The sequence below is a fragment of the Symphalangus syndactylus genome, chromosome 11 (genome assembly GCF_028878055.3).
Source record: "Symphalangus syndactylus isolate Jambi chromosome 11, NHGRI_mSymSyn1-v2.1_pri, whole genome shotgun sequence".
NCBI classification, from domain to species: Eukaryota; Metazoa; Chordata; class Mammalia; order Primates; family Hylobatidae; genus Symphalangus; species Symphalangus syndactylus.
Genome location: NC_072433.2, coordinates 20,079,806 through 20,104,870, shown reverse-complemented (window position 1 = coordinate 20,104,870; position 25,065 = coordinate 20,079,806). Strand labels below are relative to the sequence as shown.

General features: G+C 51.4%; 2 protein-coding genes across 3 annotated transcripts in view; one reads left to right on the top strand and one right to left on the bottom strand.

The window, feature by feature from the left end:
• VAC14 (VAC14 component of PIKFYVE complex) overlaps window positions 1-25,065 on the top strand; it is a 113,637-nt gene that overhangs the window by 22,330 nt on the left and 66,242 nt on the right. For both annotated transcript variants that reach the window (XM_055297970.2, XM_063611592.1), the window contains exons 10-12: window positions 6,447-6,510; window positions 15,425-15,569; window positions 15,845-15,910. In XM_055297970.2, the coding sequence (XP_055153945.1) occupies window positions 6,447-6,510; window positions 15,425-15,569; window positions 15,845-15,910 (275 nt within the window). The remainder of the gene's footprint in view (window positions 1-6,446; window positions 6,511-15,424; window positions 15,570-15,844; window positions 15,911-25,065) is intronic.
• Window positions 9,321-23,991, bottom strand: LOC134731686 (uncharacterized). Its single transcript, XM_063611718.1, has 5 exons — window positions 23,534-23,991; window positions 22,697-22,771; window positions 17,186-17,291; window positions 11,891-12,004; window positions 9,321-9,601 (listed from the first exon to the last, which is right to left on the bottom strand). The coding sequence occupies exons 1-5, from the start codon at window positions 23,581-23,583 to the stop codon at window positions 9,500-9,502; spliced, it is 447 nt and encodes a 148-aa protein (XP_063467788.1). The 5' UTR covers window positions 23,584-23,991; the 3' UTR covers window positions 9,321-9,499.

Sequence of the window (25,065 nt, the reverse complement as noted above, 5' to 3'; positions counted from 1 at the left end):
TCTGGGGTTATAGAGATGTTCTAGAATTAAATAGAGGTGATGGGTGCACAACTTTGTGAATGTACTAAAAACTACCTAGTTGAACACTTGAAAATGGTGAATTTTTTGTTATGTGAAATCTTATGTTATATGAATTATATCTCAATTTAAAAAAAAAAAAAGTCAGTGCCTATTCCTCTAAATTAGAACCCAGCAGCCCCTGCCACCTTTCTGCTTATGTGGCAAGAAGTCAAGCCCGTTAGAAAGGAACCACTCCATCCTACAGGTCGTGGCCTCAACTAAAAACATCCTGCCAGCTAGAGCGTTGGTGGTTCAGTGGTAGAATTCTCACCTGCCACACGGGAGGCCCACGTTCGATTCCCAGCCAGTGCAGCCTGTCTACCTTTTTAGATGGTTTTCCTAAGCATTTTTTTCACACAGTTGCTTGCCCAGGAGAGTATTACCCTAACCAGGATACATTCATGCCTCTTGGCTCTGGATTTTACTGCCTCATAAACAGCATTTCAGCAGATGAAAAGCTCACTTTGTACTAGTTCCCAGAGATGGTAACAGCTAATTTGGCACCTTTACATCCACTCTCAGCCCTGCTTAGCTTGTAACTAACTAATCACCAGTCTTTTACCAAGGTGCCCAGGAGACAGTCCCCACCAACCACAAGACAGAGATGGCTTTGCTGGTCAGGGACAGGTTCATCATAGCCTCTCCTGCTCTCTTCCCTCTCCGCTCCCGCTTTTCCCACTCTGGTCCACCTGGCTGGAGACAGGACCTCCTGCCTGGCCTTCTTTGTTTACTTGTGCTGATCCGCCGGCAGCATCACGTTCCTCATGGCACACCTCTGGGCAAGAACCTTTGTGTGTGTGCGTATTTGCACCCCTGCCCCACCTCCAGATCTTCTCCCTCCTCCTGTAACCACAGGACCTCCAGTCAGGGCAGCCCCTCATCTATGCCTCTTCACTTGCTCTGACTCCCCCTTGGCCTGCCACTTGGGGCGATCCACAGCACAGTGCCCTTTCCCTGGTTCTGAGCTCTTATTGGCACTTTGCGTGTCCAGCCCGATCCCCTCCAGGACGTGTCCGGATTGTCTCAGGAATGGCAGCAGAGATTCTGGGGTCTGAACAACCTGCGTATGAGTCCTGGCTCTGCTGACTTTATATCTGTTCCCCTCAGACAGCTGTCAACCCTTTCTGAGCCTCAGATTTCTTATTTGTTAAGTAGGGTAACAATGGTAATACCTAACCTATAGTACGGTTGTGTGTTTCAGACAAAATTTTTGCATGTAAATCACTTAGCACATGACAAACGCTAACGGGTGCTTCAGTGTTGTTTTAATACATGTTTGTGGCTGGGCACGGTGACTCATGCTTGTAATCCCAGCACTTTGGGAGGCTGAGGCAGGCGGATCATTTGAGGTCAAGAGTTCGAGACCAGCCTGGCCAACGTGGTGAAACCCCGTCTCTACTAAAAATACAAAAATTAGGGGCCAGACTCGGTGGCTCATGCCTGTAATCCCAGCACTTTGGGAGGCTGAGTTGGGCGGATCACGGGGTCGGGAGTTCGAGACCAGCCTGGCCAGCATGGTGAAACCCCATCTCTACTAAAAATATAAAAAATTAGCCGGTCATGGTGGTGCACGCCTATAGTCTGAGCTACTTGGGAGGCTGAGGCGGGAGAATTGCTTGAACCTGGAAGGCAGAGGTTGCAGTGAGCCAAGATCACACCACTGCAGCATGGGCAACAGAGCAAGACTCCATCTCAAAAAAAAAAAAAAAAAAAAAGAATACCTGGTAGAATTTTTTAAACAAGACCCACAAGCAAAAATTATTTAAAAAAAAAAATTGAAACACACCATATTTAAATTAAAACTGATGCTGGTGTGGTGGTGGGTATCTTTAATCCCAGCTACTCAGGTTGCTGAGGTAGAAGGATCCCTTGAGCCCAGGAATTTGTGTCCAGCCTGGGCAATATAGCGAGACCCCCATCTCAAAACAAAATAAAATTGGCGTAACTGAAAAAATGTTAAAAGTTACAAGGCAAGACCCAGACTGGGAGAAGATATTTGCTATTTATTTTGTCATTAAAGAGTTAATATCCAAACACAGGAAAGGGCTCCTTCAAGTCAGAAGAAAGAAATGGAAGAAAAATGTGAAAGTCCATGACAGGGCCATTAATCCTTTATGTAACAAATGGGCCAGGTACAGTGGCTCATGCCTGTAATCCCAATACTTTGGGAGGCTGAGGCGGGAGGATTGCTTAAAGCCAGGAGTTCAAGACCAGCCTGGGCAACAAAGTGAGAGACCCTGTCTCTACAAAAATAATAATTTTAAAACATTAGCTGGGTGAGGTGGCACACACCTTTAGTCCCAGCTACTTGGGAGGCTGAGGCAGGAGGACCTCCTGAGCCCAGGAGCTCGAGGCTGCAGTGAGCCATGATCACGCCACTACAGCCTGGGGGAGAGAATGAAACCCCACTTCTAAAAACAACAACAAAAAAATGCTTCAATAGGTCTTATGATATGGTGGGTGTCATTTTAAACACCTAACAAATTTTAGCTCATTCATTGTCATAGCAAGCTTAGGGTATAGGTACTGTCATTACCCACGTTGTACAGATGAAGAAAGGCTGTAGAAAGCTATAGAAGGGGTGACTGCTCTTCCAGTTTGGAAATACGTATAAATTGGCAGAACCTTCCTAAAGGACAATACCTATTAAAATAAGAAGTGCCCAATCCTTCCCCTCAGCAGTCCCACCCTGCATGAAAGCACAGGAGAGATGTAAGAGTGAAAATCAGGAGACAATCTAAATTAATTTGAGGCCAATTTCTGATGCCACATTATTTCATCTATAAATGTGGGTATTTCTAAAAGATGCCCTCCAGGGGCATGGAGTCCTGGCTGCTGTTCCAGTCTATCCTGCCCAGCTTTCCCCAGCTTTTCCTTACCTTTCCCCGGGCCCCGGTCCAGCAGACAGACACCAGGCTGCCTGGGCCTTGGCACTAGGAGGACGAGCATCTCAGCGGGCCCAGCCCCCTGTCACAGCTGCCCCGTCCCCTCCGAGCTGCGTCCTGGGTCTACAGGGGGCAGGCAGCAGTACGGACATGGAAATAAAGGCCCCCTTTACTAGGAGAAAAGGTCTGTGGCCCGCACCTAGAATAGCACTGCTCTAAGCCATAGGACAAAGTGAAAGATGCAAATTACAGAAAATAAGTTTTGTGATCCCATTTATGTTTACAAAATAAGAAGTAGCACAGCACAAACCAGCGCAAGAGACTTGCCTACCCCAGGGAGCGGTGACCTGCAGGTAGAGAAAAGTAAGATTGAAGATTAAGGAGAGAAAGAGGTTTTGCTTTGTGTTTGAAAATTTTAGAATGAGGATATATTTTACTGGTATAATTTAAAACTTTTAAGAGGCCAAGTCTGGTATCATTTGAACAACAATATAAATAATGGTCATTTTGATTTATAACCCATGGAATAATATCAATATCCAGGAGTCCATAATGACATAAATAATGGCATTAATTAATGGTGGAGAAGGGACAGCTCTTCCTTACAGAAAACTTCAGTCAATACGCTGGGCATGGTGGCTCATGCCTGTAATCCCAGCACTTTCAGAGGCTGAGGTGGGTGGATCACTTGAGGTCAGGAGTTTGACACCAGCGTGGCCAACATAGTGAAACCCCATCTCTACTAATAATACAAAAAAAAAAAAATTAGCTGGGCATGGTGGTGCGCGACTGTAATCTCAGCTACTGGGGAGGCTGAGGCATGAGAATCACTTGAACCCGGGAGGCGGAGGTTGCAGTGAGCCAAGATCATGCCATTGCACTTCATCCTGGGTGACAGAGTCAAACTGTATCAAAAAAAAAAAAAAAAAAAAAAGAAGGAAGAAGGAAGGGAGGGAGGGAAGGGAGAGGGGGAGAAAGAGAAAAGAAAATTTTAGTCAATAATGGAGGAAAAGGGGAGACAGAAATCACCATCAGGCAAATTCCACAGTAATATTTGTAATAGGCAAGCTCCAGCCCTGAGTGCTGCGGTCAATCACTGGGGACATGTTTGAGGGAAAACAGTATTTTTCCAATCTCGAGTATCTTCCCCCAAGATATTTATTAATTACAAACAGAAAAACAGTAACATTACAGGGGAGAAACCCAGCAGACACTGTGCGTCAGGCGATGAGGTTAATGTCACCAGTAACAAGGCTAACAGACAACACGTTCCCCTGATAGGGTGCACTGAGGCGCAGCACTTCCGTGACATCCCTCCAAAGATGCGCAACTCCCTACTCGTGAGAAAACGTGAGACCAACCCAAACGGGGAGACATTCTGCAGAGTGACCAGTGCTTCGAAAGTGTCAAGTTTATGAAAGGCACACAGATTGAGGGGCTGTCACAGATTGGAGGAGACAAAGAAGACAGTTTAGCTAAATACAGTGAGATCCTGGAACAAAAGGCCAGGAATGGAAAAACTCGTGATGTTCAAATTAGGGTAATCATTTAGTTAATGGTATTGCATTGATGTTAACCTTCTGGGTTTGATCATTGAACTATGGAGCCGGGCATGGTGGCTCATGCCTGTAATCCCAGCACTTTGGGAGGCTGAGGTGGATGGATCACTTGAGCCCAGGAGTTTGTAACCAGCCTGAGTAACATGGCAAAACCCCATCTCTACTGAAAAAAAAAAAAAAAAATTATCCGGGCTTGATGGTACATGCCTATAGTCCCAGCTACCCTGGAAGCTGAGGTGGGCTCAATCTCTTGAGTGCAGGAAGCAAAGATTGCAGTGAGCCAAGGTCGTGCCACTAGACTCCAGCCTGGGCAACAGAGCCGAGACTCTATCTCAAAAAAAAAAAAAAAAAAGATAATTGAACTATGGGTATGTACAATGTTAGCATTAGGGGCAGCTGGCTGAAGGGTATAAAAAGAATTCTTTACTCTTTTTGCAACTTTTCTGTACATCTAAAATTATTTCACAACTACAAAAAATTAGTATCAGGAGTCTGGAATTTTTTCCCATAGCACCTCCCACCCCAAGCACTGCAGGACTGCCAGCCCCATCTTCCCTTCTCAGTGCAGTGAGAGCTGTGGCCAGTGCCTAGACGGGGGCTGAAGGTGGAACAGGATCCTACCAGCAGCTTTCCAGATCTAGAACATCTTGGCTGTTTAGGAAACTTGATTAGATGCCAAAAGAAAAAGGTTGGAATTTAAAGGTTATTCCTTAACTGAGAAAAATAAGTAGTCGATGCCAGGTAGATGCTTTTCTACCCTGGGTTATATGATGGTAAGTTAAATACTAATGACAGGTATTGAGCTGGCCACTTGGAGGAAGACTCGGGCGCAGACACAGTGCAGTCACAGTCCTTTCCCCAAAGTCATTTTTAAGCCCTTTATTGAGATAGAATTCATGTACCACACAATTCACCCAACATCAAGTGTACAATTCAGTGACTTTGTAGATTCACAGGGTTACGTAACCATCACCACAATCAATTTTAGAATATTTTCCGTGCCCTTGAAAGAATCCATTAGCCATTATACCCTATTCCCCCATCTCCTCCAGTCCTAGGCAACCTCCAGTCCACTTTCCATCTCCATAGGTTTGCCTGTTCTAAACACTTTCGAGAAAGGGATACAATATATAGCCTTTTATGATTGGCTTCTTTCACTTAACACAATGTTTTTAAAGTTCATTTTTATGGCGTGCATCAGTACTTCATCCCTTTTTATTGCCAAATAATAGTCCATTGTATGGCTATACATACACAGCTCATCTGTCCATTCATCTGTTGATAGATATTTGGGTTGCTTCTGCTTTTTGGCTATTGTAGATAATGCTGATGTGAACATGATTGATGTACAAGGTTTCATGTGGCCGTAAGTTTTCATTTCTCTTTGGTATATACCTAGGAGTGGAGCTGCTGAGTCATGTGGTGACTCTATGTTTAGCCTTTGGAGGAATGGCCAAACTGTTCTCCAAAGCAGCTTGCACCATTTTACATTCCCACCAGCAATGTACGAGGGTTCCAGTTTCTCCACATTCTCATCAACACTTGCTATTATCTGTCTTTTATTTTAGCCATCCTGATGGGTGTACAGTAGTATCTTGTGGTTTTGATTTGCATTTTCCTGATAGCTAAGGATGCCGGGCATATCTGTCATTTTAAACATCCATTCCCCTCAGGCCAGTGATCCCTTCTGAGATTTGCCAGATGTGTTCAGCACTGGTGTCCCCTCCTTGTGAGATCACTGTGACCACAGACTTACAAGCTTGGGGACTATCAAGAATGACTGGTCATTGGGTCCTCAGGGCTCCAGAGCCATGGTCCTTTTGAAGAGCCTGAATCAAGGTATGGGGCTCTGGAGAGTTCTGTATGTGCTTGTCACAGGGGTCTTGTTTATTCAAGAGACCCAACAGCCTTTCATGACCCCTTGTTCCTCTTCCTCTCCCAGGAGGTCCAGATGGTTCCTGTGACTCCAGCTTCAGTAGCAGCATCAGTGTCTTCACTGCAGCCAGGTAAGTGGCTTGTTTCAGCCAGAGGGTTTGTGGGAAGCAAGCGGCCTAGACCTTTCCCAGATGCAGGAGACTACAGCAGTGACCCAAGGCAAACCCCACTTGCAGCTGCTTCTTTTGGGACACCCTCGTACACAAAAGAGTTAATTGATGAAGGAATCTGAAGGACACTGAGCAAGCCTGCCCCACCCAGGCTTGATGGATAGATAGGGTGGATTAGAAGCCATTGGGGGCCAGACATGGTGGCTTATGCCTCTAATCCCAGCACTTGGGGAGGCCGAGGCAGGCAGATGGCTTGAACTCAAGAGTTCAAGACCAGTCTGGGCAACATGGCGAGACCCTGTTTTTACTGAAAATACAAAAAATTATCTGGGCGTGGTGGCATGTGCCTGTGGTCCCAGCTACTTGGGGAGGCTGAGGTGGGAGGATCACTTGAGCCAGAGCGGGGCAGAGGTTGAAGTGAGCTGAGATCACACCACTGCACTCTAGCCTGGATAACAGAGTGAGACCATGTCTTAAAAAAAAAAAAATGAGAGAAAATGGATTGTTCTTACTTATTTTTAAATATTAAAAAAAATTAAGCTATTGGAGGTCAGTAAACGCAAGTTGTAATAATAAAAGTACAGCTAATACATGGTGACTGCAGTGAGACACAGTTGCCTTGACTCAGCGCTGTCTGTTTGTCCAGGATGATGTGGGGCCAACAAGACCCACAAGGGGAAGTCTGTTCAAGGACAGCCTGAGCATGGGCAGTCATTAATCATGTCCAAGATTAAGGATAAATCACCGGCCCCAGGAGCTGTCGTCTCCTGTGCGCCCAGGTCAGCTGTAATGGCGTAGTCTTCCACAAGGGGGCAGTGCAGACCAGGCAGCAAAATAATTCTCTTCCTTGGGGCTCCCTCCATACTCCCTGCAAGGTGAAGGGACTCCCCGGGGAGGGTACTGTCACGGTTCTGCCCTGGTCTGAGTCCCCTGGACTTGCCCCATGTCACTTTTTCTTTGGGTGACCATGGCATCTCTGGGGCTAGAGTGGATGGTGGGTCTCATACAGGGGTTTCTTCCCCCTGAACTTGACAGTGAGCCTAGGCCCTGGGAGAGCCAGTCACTCATGAAGAGAAAATGTGCACTCTACCCCAAGAGGCTCTCCCCGCAGACCCCTAGCTAGGGTTCTTCCCACGTCGATATCATTTGTGAACTTATCCTCATCCCTCAGCGCCCTGAGCATGTTTTCCAAGCACGAAGGTGCAGCTGATTATGAAATGTGCCCCTAGGAGCCCCCTACGTCGATGGAGCAGATCAGCGAATGTTGCCTTTCTCTCGTTTTCACATAGCTGTCACACGTTCCAGTGCACCTGCCTGTGCTCACCCCTGCAGGCTCCAAGATAAGAGCTGGCCCCTGAATGTGTCCCTGACCTTCATTCATTTACTCTAGTGGTGAGGCAGAGAAGTAGCCAGGAAGTTACTGGAAAGGGGAGCGATTGATGTGAGGGGTGAAGTTACCGGAAAGGGAGGGCCATGGTGTCTGAGCCCAGGCACTGAGAAGACTGGCTGGGAATAACAGCTAATGCCAGTCAATGCAGCCAGGCTTCCAGGGCCCCAGAGTAGTGCTAAACCTTTATGTCAGATCCTTCAGCTTTGTCTGAGTCCTGTGGGGTCAGTAGTATTACTTTCATGGTAGGGACAGGAAGGAAGGAAGACTAGGGGGCTGCTCTGTGGACAGTGGATCTAGGAGGGGCCCGTTGGATGCAGACCTGCTAGGGAGCTGTCACCATTGTCCCCGTCAGAGGGGATGGGGGCTCAGGCTGGGGAGAAGCAGCATGTGGAGAAAGTTAGGTGGGTTTGAGCTCTGTGTTGAGAACCGCAGGACTCACTGATGGGTGGGATGGGGTAGGCAGGAGAGAGGTGAGGGAAAGACTGCCTTCTAGAAATGTAGTGTGAGCCAGACCCCAGCTATCCTAGTGTCATTTGCACACCAGGGCTGGAAGGAGGAGCAGGTGTGGGTGGGGTGGTCAAGAGCTCTGTTCCAGGTGGCTCTGAGCATCCCAGGAGAAGCGGGGAGGCAGACTCAGGTACTGGGTCCTGGAAATCGGGGAGCGGTCTGGACGGACATGCAGGGACACGTGTATCCTGCAGAGGGCTTAGCTTTTGCGCTGGAGGCTGTGGAGACAGCAGGATCTGATCTGGGATTTAAAAGCCTCCCTCTGGCAGCCAAAAGCCTGTTGTAGACTTGTCTCTGTAATCTGGGCTATGGGGATTGAGGGGGAGGTCGGGGAGGTCTAGGAGAACGCAGAGGTAGGCATAAGCCATGGGCTGCGGAGGGTCACCACTGTCCACTGCCTCGCTAGGGAGACTGTGCTACCGTTGGCTGGGATGAGCCTACAGGAGCCCTCGGTTCTTGTGCCAAGGCCAGGAACTGCTAGACTGGAACCAGGGTTTTGGTTTATACTTGTCATTCAGGAGCCAATGCCAAATCCTACCTAAAATCCAAACCATCCTACCTAAAAAGCCAAACAAGAACAAATGATCTAGTGCTTCCTGACTCCTGGTGACAGGTCCCCATGTGGCAGCTGCACAGTCAGTGTCACCAGCTGTGCTGAAGTGCTGGGCACCTTCAGAGTTGTAAAACCAGAGCCAACATGCCGGGGCTTCAGCCCACCACCTTCTTCCCACAGCTGGTATTGACACAGTGAGACTGAGCTTGGACACGGGTGGGATCGTGCAGAGTTGCCATGGTGGTGGCAGTCCTGTGCCTCTGAGTGGCCGTTGACCCTTGGAGAGCCTGATGAAAGCTATGGACCCTCTTCCAAAAAAAATGCACATCCACAGCCGGGCACAGTGGCTCGCGCTTATAATCCCAGCATTTTGGGAGGCCAAGGCAGGAGGATCACCTGAGGTCAGGAGTTCGAGATCAGCCTGGCCAACATGGTGAAACCCCGTCTCTACTAAAAATAAAAATTAAAAAAAAAAAAAAAATAGCCAGGTGTGGTGGCACTTACCTGTAATCCCAGCTACTTGGGAGGCTGAAGCAGGAGAATTGCTTGAACCTGGGAGGCGGAGGTTTCAGTGAGCCGAGATCGTGCCACTGCACTCTAGCCTGGGTGACAGAGCGAGACTCTGTCACACACACACCAAAAAAATGCACATCCACATGAAATTCTGAATTCACTTTCAGGGGTTCAAGGATCCCCATGGAAGCAATCCTTGCATCCCAGATTTTTTATAAAAGATTTCTCACTTGGACTGAAACACAGGGAGAATTAACTGGCTAAACCTGAGAGCAGAAGCCTTCCTCTTCCCCCTCCCTCATCTCCCCTCTTCCTGTGATACTCGAGAAGCCCCTGGTGGCCCTAGGCTTAGCCACGGAAGAATGCCACCTGGAAAAGCAGCGGGTGGTGAGGTGGCTGTAGGTCTGGGTTCCTCTACCCTCCAGAGCATGGGAAATACATGGGAGGTGGAAAATTGGACTCCCCAGGGAGAGGTGGAAAGTAAAGGAACCAGGGTGGAGGAAGCATGCTTGCTAGCTGAGGAAAGGGTTCAGAGAGAAATGTCTCCACTGGGTGTGTTCTCTCTCGTGACTGCTCTGCCTGGTGGAGCCAGCTGCCTGGATTCATGCCCTAACTCCAGCATGCCTGGCTGTGGCCTTGGTCAAGTAGCATGATTTCCCTCGCCTCAGTTTCCTCATCTTTAAACTCAGTGTAATGATAGTACTGACCTCAAAGGGATATGGGGCTTCAATGAGTTAAAGTATGTAAAGAACAGCCAGGCACGGTGGCTCACACCTGTAGTCCCAGCACTTTGGGAGGCCAAGGCAGGCTGGTTGCTTGAGCCCAGGAGTTAAGAGACCAGCCTAGGGCAACATGGTGAAAACCCGTTTCTACAAAACATACAAAAATGAGCTGGGTGTGGTGGCACATTCCTGTAGTTCCAGCTACTTAGGAGGCTGAGGTGGAAGGATCAGTTGAGCCGCAGAGCTTGAGGCTGCAGTGAGTTGTGATTGCACCACTGCACTCCAGCCTGGGTGACAGAGCGAGACCCTGTCTCAATAATAATAATTTTTAAAAGCTTTTTAAGTATGTAGAGAACATAGCATGGTGCCTGGGCCGCAGAAAGCACTTTACACACTTTAGCTACAGTTGTTATTATAAGAACCTTGTTATTATCCCCATCTTACAAATGAGGAAACAGACCCAGAGAGATTAATTTCTTGCCCAGAGTCACTCAACTAATTAGTAGCCAAGTTGGACTTCAAGCTAGATCTGTCTGACTCCAGAGCCCACGCATTTAACTTTATTAGTTGCAATTGGAGAGTTCCAGTTTTGCATTTGGCCTCCCTAACTCATTTGATTTAGGAGTTCTCAAACAGGTGTTGTATGAACAGTCTCCACTACGAGGCTCAGGCTGTTGCCAAGGGTCATGATGTCTTCAGTGACACCAGTTCTCCTGGTGTAGCTCGCTGCCCTGTAAATAAGCAGGCAGAAAGTTCTAGAAATCAGTATTTCCCAGCTTTTAGCCTCTGCTGATTGAAAAAATTTATAGTTATCTGTGTTTTAAAGAGCAAGTTCAGTTTCAGAAGCAATTCTATTTTTAGATTTACCTTTCTTCTGATTTGATTAGAGATGTAACCCGAACACCGTAAAAAGTTAGACGTTATAGAAATGAAGTGCTGTCTCCCCGAGAGAACAACTGGAACTTATTATTATTTATTGGTAGTATCAGAAGCATTATTCAGTAAATCGATATTTTAAGAGCCACAGCAGTGCCATGCATTTGGAAATTGTAGTACGCGTACATGTAAGACATTCATTATAAGATGCTTTATGAGAAAATGCTCCATGAAAATGGAATTTTGCAGACACCTTGAAATAACTCAGAAGCCCCCAGGAGTGACTCGTCTAGACTTTTTGGAACTGATGCAGAAATGTATTTTAAACTGAGTGAGCTCCCTCTGTTCTTGATGGGTAAGGTAAGCTAGGACAGCGGGGTGCTACCTCTCAGGCTCCGGCCCAGCAGCTGGGGAACTGAGCACATCATGCAGTGTGCCCTCTAGGAAGAGTGCAGGGTCCCAGAGCCCCAATTTCCTTGCCGAGCATGCGCAGAGCTCAGCAGCAGCAGCCAACCCTGCCCAGCAGAGCAGCTGGGAGCTGACAGCAGCTGGGATCTTGACCCTCCCTTTCCCAGGCACTAAGATCAGTCTGCCTGGTCCTCTAGGGTTCACCTGCTTCCCATGACCTCCACCTCCAGCCAGGCAAGGGAAGAAAAGCCCAGGGAGAGTGTCTCCAGCCCAGGGAATGAGTGCTTGGTACATGGCCTCATGGTCTCAGATGGGTCCCGTACTGCCTCTGGACCTGAGCTTGCTCATCCGTGCCTCGAAGGATTGTGTTACCTGAACCATGAGGTTCCTTTCAGTGATGAGGTTCTGGGTTGAGTGCGGCAGGAACGCCTCAGTAGCAGCCTGAAGATGCCCTATACCTTCAGGTTCGCTGTGTTCAGGTGTTTGCTATGGAGAAAGTTGGAGAATGTTAATACACGAAATGATGCCAGTTCACATACCAGCTCCGTGGTATGCTGCCGTTCTTTGGCCCTGACACAGCACCACTTGCAGGAGAGGCCCCACAGTCTGGCCAGCAGCATCTTAGGGCCACTGTGAGCCACAGAGCTCGGCTTGCAGAGGGGCCACCCAGTCTGGCGTCTTGGCCCTTTTGGATTCTTAGTGTACCCTGCACTGGTGGGGAGCACCAGGCTTCCCCCGTGTCCTCTGCCTCCCCTTGTTTTCTTTTTTTTTTTTTCTTTTTGGGACAGGGTCTTGTTCTGTCACCCAGGCTGGAGTACAGTGACACAGTCATAGCTCACCATAGGTGAGCTGACAGCAGCTGGGATCTTGTAATCCTCCCACCTCAGCCTCCCGAGTGTCTGGGACCATAGGAGTGTACCACCACACCCAGCTAACTTTTTAAATTTTTCATAGAGACAGGGTCTTGCTGTGTTGCCCAGGCTGGTCTCGAATTCATGGCCTCAAGTCATCCTCCTGCCTTGGCCTCCCAAAGTGCTGGGATTTGAGGTGTGAGCCACTGTCTACCCTTCTGATAAAAAAAAATACACTGAAAAGTGTGTGCTCACCTCCTTCCACGGACACCTGGAGCTGCCAGGTATCCCCTGGGCTCAGAGGGGCTGGTCCACACAGGAGCTGGCGTTCTGCTGCCCCTCCCAGGAGACAGTGGAGGCAGTGCCACCAGGGACTCTCTCTGAACCTGCTGCCGTGGTCAGGAGGCTGTGCCGTGTGGCAGGTGAGCTTATTCTGGAGTCAGACTGATCAGATCCAAAGTGCGGCCCCACCACTCCCTGGCTGTGTAATCTTGGCCAGGTGACTTCCCATCTGTGTGCTTCAGTTCCCTCTTCTCCGAAATGGAAGTGGCGTGCCTTAGGTCATAGGGCTTTTTAAGGAGTGACATGAGGCTGTGTAGGAAAGTGCCCAGCAGAGCGTTCACTTTTCACAACCATCATGGCTGCCATTGTTATCAGAGCTGTTATTCCCCCGGGGGCTCAGACACACCACTGATCCTGCCGCATGCTGGTGGAGTAGGGGACCCGGTCACAGCACCACCCTGCTCCTCACCAGCAGCTCCAGGGCAGTCCCAAGGCTCCCAGGGAAACAAGGAAAAACAAGGCCTTCCTCCCAGGGGGTGCTGTTTCAGCCAAGCTTGTCACAGTGATTTGCCAGGCACGGGGTCCTCATGACACCCTGGACCCTGGCAGCCTACACATGTCCCTGTGGCTCCTGCTGGAAAGGGGCTCACTACAGACTTTGGGGCTCACAGGGTCAGGAAAACCAGGTTGGGGTGGGGGTGGCTTCTGTTCACCTGCTTTGCATAAGGCCTGGGCTATAGGGCGGCATCTCTTCCACCCCCAGGACATGAGCTTCCCTAGCCAGGGGATTCTTCCGGCCCAAGAAGTGTGTGGAACAGAACGCAAGGGAAGGAGCTCTGCAGGAGGCCAGCCAGGACGGGAAAAAGAGGGACTGGGAGATAAAATAGTAAATGCTGGCCATAGCTAAGGGACTGGCTAGGAAACTGCCAGAGATGACAAGAAAACACTCAGAAAGTTCTGGCATGGACTGTTGTGTGGGCCTCTGCGGCAGCCACGTGGCTACTGAGTGCCTGGTGACTACTCTGAACCAAGGTGCACCGTAACCGTGAAATGCACACCAGGTCCCAAAGGCTTAGGACACAAAAGAGAATATATTTTGTTGGGAATGTTTACATTGACTGTTATATTGATTACATGTTGAGATGCTACTATTTTAGATACATTGGGTCAATTAAAACATAGCATTGAAATTCATTTCACCTGTTTCTCCTTTTTAATTGAAAACTGGAAGATGTAAAATTATATCTGTGACTCACGTTGTATTTCTGCGGGACAGTGGACTTGAGAGAAACTGATTAAGAGACTGATGGGGCCGGTGTTTACTGCCCTAGACTCCTCTGCCTGCACAGTACTGTCCCCATCTGTCTCAGGCTAGCAAAGATTTAAATGTTTCGGTATCCTCAGAAGACACCAGGAACTTCCAGCCATGTGACCGCTAGGGTTATCACAGTGGCCCCCCACCCAGGGACTCAGTTCCGGGCTCTGTGGCTGTATCACATGCCTGGAGCTCCTGGCCACCAGAGGATAGATGTGCCCACTCTCGCCCCTGAAATGTGCACCGTGGGGATCATCAAACCATATTAAATAGCAATTCCTCTTAGCAATTACAGAGTGCAGAATCGTGCCCTTTAGGGATTCACATCAAATGAGCTTCAGAGAGGCTGCAGGCGAGTGAGGAAAGCACAGCCATCAGTTCCTGATGCAAATGAATAATTGAGCAGCCTAGAAATGCCACGGAAGAGACGGTTTTATACCGGCAGGGGACTGCTCTGCTGGCCCAGGTCCTCAGGAAATGCAGCCCCTGGCCTGCACCTGTTGGCACCGTTTGGGAAGTACAGTGTAGTGCCTCGGTAGGAAGGGAGCCCCTCCCCGACATCCTGAGGTTTTTCTACCCATGCTGCCCGCACCTTGAAAACCCAGCCTGTGCCAGGGAGCAGTGCTTTGGGCAGAAAACCAACTCATAGCCTCCCAGCAGCACCCGCCATCCCACAGGCTGCTTAGCAGGACTTTGGGGACCCGCAGGGCTTCAGTCCACAGAAGCCAGGGGGCTTCCTGTGCCCACCAGAACAAAAGTACCTCCTGAACAATATCCATTTCTCATAGGCAGAGGCTGTGTTACCCCTTTCCCAACTCAAAGGAGCCCATTTTGGTCTCAACTCTCAAGCTGTCTCTCCTAGGCCAAATGTGCTGAGTGCCCTGGTGCAGTGACAAGGCACAATGACAAGCCTCGATCCCTGACCTCACTTGAGAAACATCCTTCAGGTGGTCGGTGAAGGGCCTGGCAGAGGTCAACAGTTGTTATCGGGACCTTCCCTCGTATGGTCCGGACCTGGTGGTTTTGTTTTTTCAAGAAAGGGTCTGAACTTAATGCCCTGAGCCTGGTCAGGTCAGCTCAGTGATTCGGAGAGGGTTTCTCCTCCTGTGCAAGCCAGGCTGGTGCTGGAGAAAGAAAAGGAAAAGTGAGTGGGAGCCCAGCAGACCGGTCCTTGTCCCCCAAACACGGTTATCATGGTGCCAACCCAGCAGCAAGTTCCAAACTTCTTTGGAAAGGGAGAGAGAGAAGCCCCCTTCAAACCCCTGGGCTGGGCTGAGCTGGGCTGGTGGGAGACCAGCAAGGATGTGTGGGATCAGGTCATCCCTGACCCCTGATCCCCCTGGACAGTGGTTAGCAGTGTGTGACTCAGGATATGCAGGCCCAGAGTGGTGCCATGACTCCATGGGAGACGGCTGTGGTGGGTTTCACCTCTGCTTTCCCTCCTGGTCTTACCCACAGCACTGAAAGAGCCCCAGTGACCCTTCACCTCGACGGGATCGTGCAGGTCCTAAACTGCCACCTCAGTGACACAGCCATCGGGATGATGACCAGGATTGCAGTTCTCAAGTGGCTCTACCACCTCTACATCAAAACTCCTCGGAAGGTGAGCCCCAGGCCCCTCCAAGCCAGGGGCCTCTTCTGGGTCTGCCTTGGTTTTCCAGGGCCTGCCCATGGTTGGTAGCATTTTGGTCATTGTACTTCTAGGGAAACCCTGGCCAGCAGAGAAGTGACAGGTGCTGCGAGGAGCCCTCGTTGTGCCGGGGAGGGAAGTGGTCCGTGCAGACCAGTGGGTCCGTGCACACCAGCAGGACACTGCACTGAGCACAGTCCCAGGGCGAAGGGAGCGCTCACGGGCACCCCTGCTTTTCTGCTCTCCAGATGTTCCGGCACACGGACAGCCTCTTTCCCATCCTACTGCAGACGTTATCAGATGAATCAGACGAGGTAGGTCACCAACGCCACCCGTCCTTATGGAACATCGGCTGCCCTGCCTCCCCTTGTTAGTGACTGAGCTATGCTTATTTTGGTACAGTGCATCCTTCCTAGAGGTAAAGCTGTGTTTAATACTCACTTTGGGGCCAGGTGCAGTGGCTCACACCTGTTTTTCCAGCACTCTGGGAGGCCAAGGCGGGTGGATCACTTGAGGCCAGGAGTTCGAGACTAGCCTGGCCAACATGGTGAAACTCCGTCTCTATTCAAAATACAAAAATTAGCCGGGCATGGTGGTGCACGCCTGTACTCCCAGCTGCTCAGGAGGTTGAGGTGGGAGAATTGCTTGAACCCAGGAGGCAGACGTTGCAGTGAGCAGAGATCGTGCCACTACACTCCAGCCTGGGTGACAGAGTGAGACCCTGTCTCAAAAAAAAAAAAACAAAAACACTCACTTTAGGAGTGAGGTCTCTTCTGTAGACCCTTCTGGAGCAGCTGGGGCAGAGTGTCAGTGAGGGAGGCAGCACAGGGCAGGTGGGGAGCTTGACTTGGAGTCAGGCTGCCCAAAGGCAAGACACTTAGTAACTCTGCATCTCAGCATCTCAGTTTTCCTCTGTTCATTGAGGGCAGTAACCATAGGGGGATGTGAGAGGGAAATGATCCATGTAAAATGCTAAGCACTGGGCCGGGCCCCTGCCGCACGCTCAGTTAGCGTTGGTTGTGTTACTCATTTCAGCTGGACTCCATTATGACCTCTAGTTTGAAATAGGACCCTTAAGCTTTGCCTTTTTGGGGCCACCGAGAGCTGCTGGTGCAGAGGGAGAGGCTGACCCAGATCCCAGGCAGCAGGAGTGAGCCCTCTGAGAGAGAGTACAGAGGCTGGCCTGGGAGGTGGAGGGGGCACCTGGCTCCTACTGTCATCTGGGCGGGAGTCTGCCCCAGCCACACACACACCTTTCCGCACTCCATTCTCAGCCACGCCCATTGCGTAGTGTTCCTTTACCGGGTTCCCCTGCCTCCCAGCCAAGCGGCAGGGTTTGCAGCCACGCGTGCCCATTGCACGGCAGCATCCCGTCCCTCCATCCATACCAGCCCTTCAGGCTGCATCTCAGATGCTGACAGTCCAAGCTGAGCCTCAGCCCACTTTCCTCTTCTGAGCTCCAAGGCACTGTGAGCTGTAGGCAGAGCTGTATCTCCATGAGGCAGCCAGCTCGTGAATCAACAGACCTGCCCACACTGCAGAGAGTGGATGAGGCTGGGTGGGGGGAATGGGAGAGGGCTATTGCTCACCAGTCCCCATGGAATGAGGCTCCTCAGTCTTCCCTGGGCTGGTGCCAGGGTTGTGGGGGGCCCGGGCAGCTGTCCTGCAGCCTGAATTTGCTTTCCCGAACCTGGGCTGAAGAGAGAAATGGACAGGCAGGTATCAGGCTCTAGGTCCTCTGAGGTTTTCTGTATTGCCAGAAAAATCCAAAACAGATGGTCTGTGAGTATGCCCTTGGCCTCTCTTGCTTACTCCCCGCCCCCATGCGTACACACACACACACACACACACACACACACACATACGCACACCCTCTCCTGCACCACCCCCTGCGGCGCGAGGCCCAGGTGGACTTGGCCCCGTTCTGTGTGCGAGTTGGGAGTGACTCACTGCACAGTCACAGCCCTCATTTCAATACAAAAAGGAAGAGCAGAACTTTGCTGATTGGTTCCTTCCCTAGGACTTCACTGGAAGCAGCTGAGTTTTCAGTCCTTTAAATTGAGTTGTTTAATCCCATCCAGCTTTCTGTGCTTGAAATTGGTTTTTGTGTGCGTGTGCATTTAAAGGGAGCAGGCGGAGATGCAGTCCATTAAACAGCGCTGTTCAGGCTGCGGCTGTGGAAACTCGATTTGCTGAAGTGCCAAATGTTGTCAGGACTTTGGGGCTCGTCTTGTGGGCCTGCACTGGGGAGGGCATGGAAGCTGCTCTGGGGGACAGTTGGGGACAGTTGAGGGGTACCATAACAGCAGTGAAGAGCCTCTGCTTCCCCTTTTTCTCTAGAGGAGGGATTTGGGGCCCTTAATCATTAGTGATGAGTCCTGATTCTACCCCATCCGGTTGCTTTCCAGAATCACATTCCTAAGTGTCCCCTGCTTAATCTTTGGTGAGCCTGAGGGTGTGCTGTGTACTTGGCAATGGGAAAACAGCCATGAACAAGACAAAGCCCATCTTCTCCTGAAAGTTCCTTTCTAGGATAGCTAGAAAGTGCCCTCTCAGGATTTTTCAAATATTTCCAAACAGCCCTGATCTCGAATTGGAGCTCCCTGGGATTCAAGACTATGAAAGCCTGTTAGGTCAAGCAGGAACACAGCCAGACAGGCAGGTCCTCTCCTACCAAAGTCCTCACTCATGGAAGTTAACCTTAGTGCTCGCTGCGAAGGCTCTCACTTCCAGCAAGGCAGCCCCACAGCACAGGTTGTCATGGAAGATTCTTAATTGTAGGAAGTCATTACCGTGGGAGGAACCACGCTAGACCCTTCACTTGTGTCTGTAGAACCCTCACGACGGTTCTCCAGGGGGAGTCATCTTACTTCCATTTTGCAGTTCAAAAAACTATGGCCTGAGGAGGTCACGTGACCTGCACACAGCTAGGAGGTGGTAGAGCCCAAACCCGGAGCCAGATCTGTTTGGCACCAAAGCCTGGGCCCTTAATCGCTTCCTCACCAGGCCTGAGTCTCACCCAGCGTGCTGCCAGCCCATGTCAGCAGCAGGAGGCGAGCTTGTGTGTGTGTGGTTGTATCTTCCTCCTCATTTCCTCATGATTTCACCAGGGGAAGGTTCGTGGTCTTCTCTTGTTCCAGAAGTTCTTGAATGTGGAGAGTGTGGAGAGGTGTATGTGTTTTTTGTTGTTTTTGTGGGTTTTTTTTTTTTATTATTATCACTGAGATGGAATCTCACTCTATCGCCCAGGCTAGAGTGCAGTGGTGTGATGTCGGCTCACTGCAACCTCCACCTCCTGGGTTCAAGCAGTCCTCCGGGTTCAGCCTCAGCCTCCCAAGTAGCTGGGATTATAGGTGTCTACCACCACACCTGACTAACTTTTTGCATTTTTAGTAGAGACGGGCTTTCACCGCATTGGCCAAGTGGTCTTGAACTCCTGACCTCAAGTGATCTGTCTGCCTTGGCCTCCCAAAGTGCTGGGATTACAGGCATGAGCCACCATGCCCAGCTGGTATGTGTACTTTGAAAAGGCTCCCCCTTCAGCCCCCAGATCCTTCGTCCACTTTTCTTATTGATCTGTAGCAGCTCTTTGTATATTTGGGACATTCACTTTGTCATCTGTGTTGCAAATGTCTTGCTCTCCCAGGATGGTTGTGATAAACCCACATGTTCCTCCCTCTCGCTGAGAGCCACTGCTCCCAGGGGACAGTGTGCTCAGGTGTTGGTGATGCAAGAGCTGGCGCAGTAAAGCCTCAGAGACCCAGCTCTGCCGCCACCACCATCTCTCTCAGTCCCACGGGCACGTGGCCTCGCTGGGGTGTCTCGTCTGCCATTGTTCGTCAGTTCCACTGAGTGACACCTCGTTAGTCTCCACCCTCTGGCATCCTCAGTTGTCTCTGCCTTCCCATTATTCAAGATAAGTGGCTGTTTCCTTAGGACCGCCTGCTCCTTGCAGACATTATCTGAAAATTCCTTTTGTCAAAAAGAATTTGCAGGTGTCAAATTAATATTCCTGGCACTGGAGTAGAAATCCTCCCATAGCTAGAGATCTGATTGTTTTTAAGTGAAAATGTGACCCTGATTTCCACAGTGCAGAATGCAAGGTGCGTGCTCACCACATCCTGCTGGGTCCCTGTTTGGGAGGTGGGACTGCTGCTTCCCCTGCCCAGAAGATGCCAGCTGTTGGCTGCCTGGCAGCTGGGCAGCCGCCATGCTGCCTGAGTGAGTTCTGCCTATAAGATGGCCATGCCCCCACCTGTGAGTATCCACGGGATGGGGGCCCTCTCCATGGTCCCGATGGTGGGACCTTGGGTAGTCCACAGCTGCTAGGCACAGCTGCCTCCCAGCCTGCATTTAGAACTCTCAGGGTGATCACAGTCTCCAGAAAATCCTGGGAGGATGTCTGTTCCCCTCTGAGTGAACGTGAACGTCCCAGACAGGTGGCCATGACCCTGGCTTGAATCCTAGTTCTAACCCTTCCTTGCCAGGGACCCTGGCCAAGGAGTTTACCCTCCCTGGGCCTGTGAAAAGGGGATAATGATGTCTACACCTGCCTCATAGGCGTGTTTAAAGAGAAAGTGTAATCCCCCCACCCAGATCCTGGCCCATTGTAATGACCTGTCTGTCGTTACAAGTATGTTTGGGGGAACTTGGCATCTGGCTGTGGTGAACTCCCCTGCCCAGGAGCCAGGCTGTTTCTCAGTCCTGTGAGCCATCTTGATGTCCTTCAGTAACGCTTTAGAGTCTTTTTTTGTAGGTTTTATTCACTTGTGATGAATACTCTCGGTGTTTTGTAATTTTGATGTGATTCTGAATGACTTCCCTCTCTGGTTCTTCCTTCCCTGCCCGGGTGACACTGAGGCCTGGTGGTTAAGAGCACAGGCTTTGGGTTCAGGAAGTCTGGGAGTCCACCCTGGGCTCTGCCACTTGATGGTTGGTAACCTAGCCTCTCTGAGCTTTACGTTCCTTATTTATAAACAGAAAATAATAATGGAAGCTTGCTCCCAGGTTTGTTATGAGGATGAAAATGAGATCATGAATGTCAAATGCTCCCCTCGGGACCCAGCACACGCAAACCCATGATAAGCAGTAGCTCCTCCGATGCAGGAGGTCATTTCTGTAAAGGGCCTGGAGATGCACACTGTGGGCCGGGCGCGGTGGCTCACACTTGTAATCCCAGCACTTTGGGAGGCCGAGGCGGGTGGATCACGAGGTCAGGAGATCGAGACCACGGTGAAACCCCGTCTCTACTAAAAATACAAAAAATTAGCCGGGCGCAGTGGCAGGCGCCTGTAGTCCCAGCTACTCAGGAGGCTGAGGCAGGAGAATGGCGTGAACCTGGGAGGCGGAGCTTGCAGTGAGCCGAGATCGCGCCACTGCACTCCAGCCTGGGCGACAGAGCGAGACTCTGTCTCAAAAAAAAAAAAAAAAAAAAAAAAAAAAAAAAGAAGAAGAAAAAAAGAGATGCACACTGTGATCAGGGCAATGGGCTCCGCATCTGCTCCGGGTCCTCCCTGCCTCCACTTCAGCAGCAAAAGCCGGGACAGAAGCTGCTCTCTGTTTTCCTGCCTGTCTCTAGAGGCCGGAGGACCTCAGGGGTGTTTGAGGGACTTGAGTTCCATTTTGAGGTCATAGAAAGGCAGACAAGGATACAGTGGGCCGCAGGACTGGCCTCCTGTGCATTTCTCTCCCCTCCCGTCTTCCCTTCTCCAGCTTCCCCAGTACTCCTGGGCTGAGGCTGCCCAGAGCAGGAGCAAGGCTGCATTCAGCACGAGCCCTACTCATTAGAGCCCCATCGTCAGCAAGTTCACAGCACCACTTCCCTGACTCGCAGGCGGAAGGGCTCCAGCTGGCCGCCCTGGGTCCAGGGAGAGGAGGAGAAATGGCGGCGTCAGCAGAGGACCTGCATTGGAGCCTCCACAGCCACAAAAGCAAAACCTTTGAGATCCAGAAGGCATACCCTGCTGGGCTCAGTCACCAGCATGAACTGTTTTCTTTGCAGTTGGGCCTACAGAGACAGAGACTCCCCAGAGTCTTCCCAGCATCTCAGAGCCGGGGTGTCCTTAACACTTTGGAGAAGAGAGTCTTAACCCAGGAGGAACTCCTCTCTTCCCCCTCCCTTAGCTTCAGAGTAACAGAAAAATTGCTGATGGGAGTTTGTGGCTTTTGTGACTGGTGTAGATGCAAAGAAAAGAAATGAGAACCACCTTTCTGGAAAAATTGGAAAGTAGGATTCCAAGGACAGTATTCATGGCAATGATAGCGTTTCTAGTTCGAGAACCCACTCACTGCATGAAGAACATGGGCCACCCGTCACACCCACTGTGGCACGGCCATGACTCAGGAGGAAAGGATGGTAGCGGGCAAGAGTCTAGGGAGTGATGTAAGGGCATCTGAAAAGGAGCTTTTGTTGTAAGTTTCTTAAGGTACGCTATGGGTACAGTGATGTACCCAGTCCAAGGTGGTCCGGTGCCTCCCCAACCCAGTGGTACCTGGGTTGAGGACAGGTAGCAGAAGTGCCTGGACCATGGGGTAGAACCCCAAGGGCTGTCCCAGCCTCTGCTGACTCCTGAGGGGAGAGGAATTGGGCGCCTTGAGGGGCTCCTCACTCTGATGGCAGATGCCCTATCCAGCCCTCCTTGGTCTCGGGCCTCTCAGCCCCTCACCAGCAGGGTAGGCGCTGGGAAGCACCCCCTGCCATGCCCTAGACTGTATTTTAAGGTGCGATTTGCTTTGGTAGGGGAGGAAGGGGAGAGTTCATTTGTTTTCATGGTGCAGGTCCCAGGATAAATGGATGGGAAAAACTCAGGAGGTTCTCAGATCTGAAAGGAGAGCGCTCACTGGGGCCAGGCCGAGTTGCCAGAAAGAGAAGCAGATCAGGGCTTGCCTAGGAGCCCAGAGGAGCGGCCCAACTTGGGCTGGCAGCACCACTGCTGCTGCCACGCCTGCCTGCAGCCTCAGCCCAGCCCAGAGCAGAGCAGAGCTGGGGTGAGGCTGCCTGGCTTCCTGCCTCAGGACAGAAGCAGCCGTGTGTGTCACCCCAGCATGCCCCTTTCCTTCTCCAGCCTCATGCCACCCGGTCCACAGATGTACTCCCTTACCTTATCCCTCCCAAGCAGTCCTTGTCACCGTGGTCAGGTGGGTCGGCCAGCTGGGTCCCAGGGTTCATCTGCCTGCTTTAAAGGGATTTAATTCTTGATGACAGGGACTTTGGCCTGGGGTCCCACCTGGAGGAAGCCCCAAATCTCAGAGCTGTGCTGTGAGGAATGGTGGGAGGAAGCAGAGTGCCCCTAGGTTCCCAGGTGGCTGGGGCTGCTCTCTCCCATCCCCCAAAGGGAGGACCTGTTACTGCCATCCCTCAGTGTCTCCCCCAAAATGGGGGCTTCCACTAAAGTAGAGGCCCCTTCATTTGAGGGCAGCTTAGAGAGCCAATGCCGACCCCTCCACCACCCCTGCTGCAGCTTTCTTTAGGAACCGTGGTGGGTCATGTGTCAACCCCTCGTATCAGTGAGAGGAGACTAGGAGGAGGAGAGGGCACCAGCTGAAGTCTGCGGGGCTTGTGTCCCGTTCTGAGGACATTGCATCTGTGTCTTAATGAATCCACGTGGTGGTCCAGGAGTGATCTCAGTTATCCCGAGGTGTGAGGAGGATCACTTGCCTAAGGTCACACTGTCAGCAGCCAGAATTGACAGTCAAATCTATCTGATTCTAGAGTATCTAAAACCCCACACAAGGTGTCACCTCACTGCAGAGCAGGGACCCGGCCCAGGGTGGAGGCACTGCCTTATCTAGGCCCAGGCCCTCCGCTGACCCAATGGGGTTTTGTCCTTGGCTGACCTTCAGTTCTAAATGCACCTTCTCCCTCTGTGCATTTAACTTTGACCACATTCTCCTGCACCTTCCCAGGCCCCATGGGCTGTCCCTGGCTGCTCACTGACCTGGTGGCCCCCAGCTCCCCTCCAGGGCTCAGTCCAGAAGCCCTCTCCATCTTCCACCTGGCTGACCTTCTCCCAGAAGGGCTGAGGCCAGTGGCCAGGCCTGCTGCAGGGTGGTGTGGAAGCTGCCTGGGTGCGGATCAGGAGGGCCAGCCTCTGCCCCCACGCTGCCCAGCTCTCCACGGGACTAGCAGGTCACACGACACCGCCTCACCTCGGTTTTCTTCCCAGAGTGCTGGGGTTGGACTGGATGGTCTGAGATCCCTTCCAGCCCTGAATCTGTGTGGTCCTGACTCTGCTCCCTGGAATACTAATGCTGTCTGCTTAGAAGCGGACAGTCTTCTGTAAGAACAGGACTTGTTTTTCCTCCTCAGATTCTTGCCTTAGTGTTCACTTCCCTCCCATTTTCATTCCATCCACTCTCCAAAACAAACAAAAACACCCCTCCACCCCCACCTCAATCCTACAGATATCTTTAAAATCAGTTCACGCAGTAAGATACAACCTCAGCCCAGAGAACGGAGGGGTGCCGTGTCGGTGCCCAAAGAACTTGACTCCTCTTGCAAGAGCCCAGCCTGCAGGGGAGAGGAGCTGGGTGGGAACTGATAGCCCGGGGATCCTCTTCCTGATGCACCCTCGGCGGGCCCTGCCGAGGGCAGGGGACACTGCCCTCTGTCACCTCTCCCCGCGGCTGTCCCTACAGCTTCTTTTGGGGGCTTCTGAGAGCAAGTAAGAGGGAGTCATGGGCCAGGGAGAAGAGCGACCGCCAGCCAGCAAAACAGCTAGACTCCAGTCACGGCCCTGAGCCTTCTTCCTCAGGGACAGCTGGGCCCCAGGCCCAGCAGAGGTACCGGCAGCCGCCGCTGGGGGTTCAGGGAGGACTGTGGTCTTCTCAAATGAGGCTTGGCAGCAAATCGTTGCTAGGGAAGAGAGGGGAACAGCAAGGTAACAGTCCCAGAACTGTACCCGCTGAGAGGGCCTCTGCCCACCCCTCATTCTTCCAGATGTTCTCACCTTGTGGTGTCAGTGCCCACAGCAGCCACCCCAGAGCACGGGGGACCCAGAGTAACAGCGGCCAGCCTCGCCGCCTCCTTCCAGGGAAGACAGGACTGTGTGCCAGGAGGGTTTGAGTATTTACCTCTCTACGTTCCTTGCCCTGGGCAGATGGACCAGTGAAGACCCAGAGCTGGGCACAGTAACTGGTGTGAGTGGATTGGGGGCCAGGAGGGTGCTGCCTAGCTCCTGGTGAAGGCAGAGGTTGGGCTGAGAAGCGTGGTGGAAAGGGAGGCTGCTCTCCCAGCAGCAGGGCCTCTGGGGTAGGAGGAACACCACAAAGGGGAACCAGCCCAGCCAGCCTTTCCCTGAGGCAGGAATGGGCGCTCTCACTCACACCTCCTAGAGCCAAGCTGCAGGGTGAGTTGCCTGCAGGACTGAGCACACTATCCGGCCCCGGCTCAAGCCACACAACAGAGCCATCTAAACCAGGACTGTCACCAGAATTCCCTGGAGCTTTTAAAATCCAGCTGCTTGGGCCT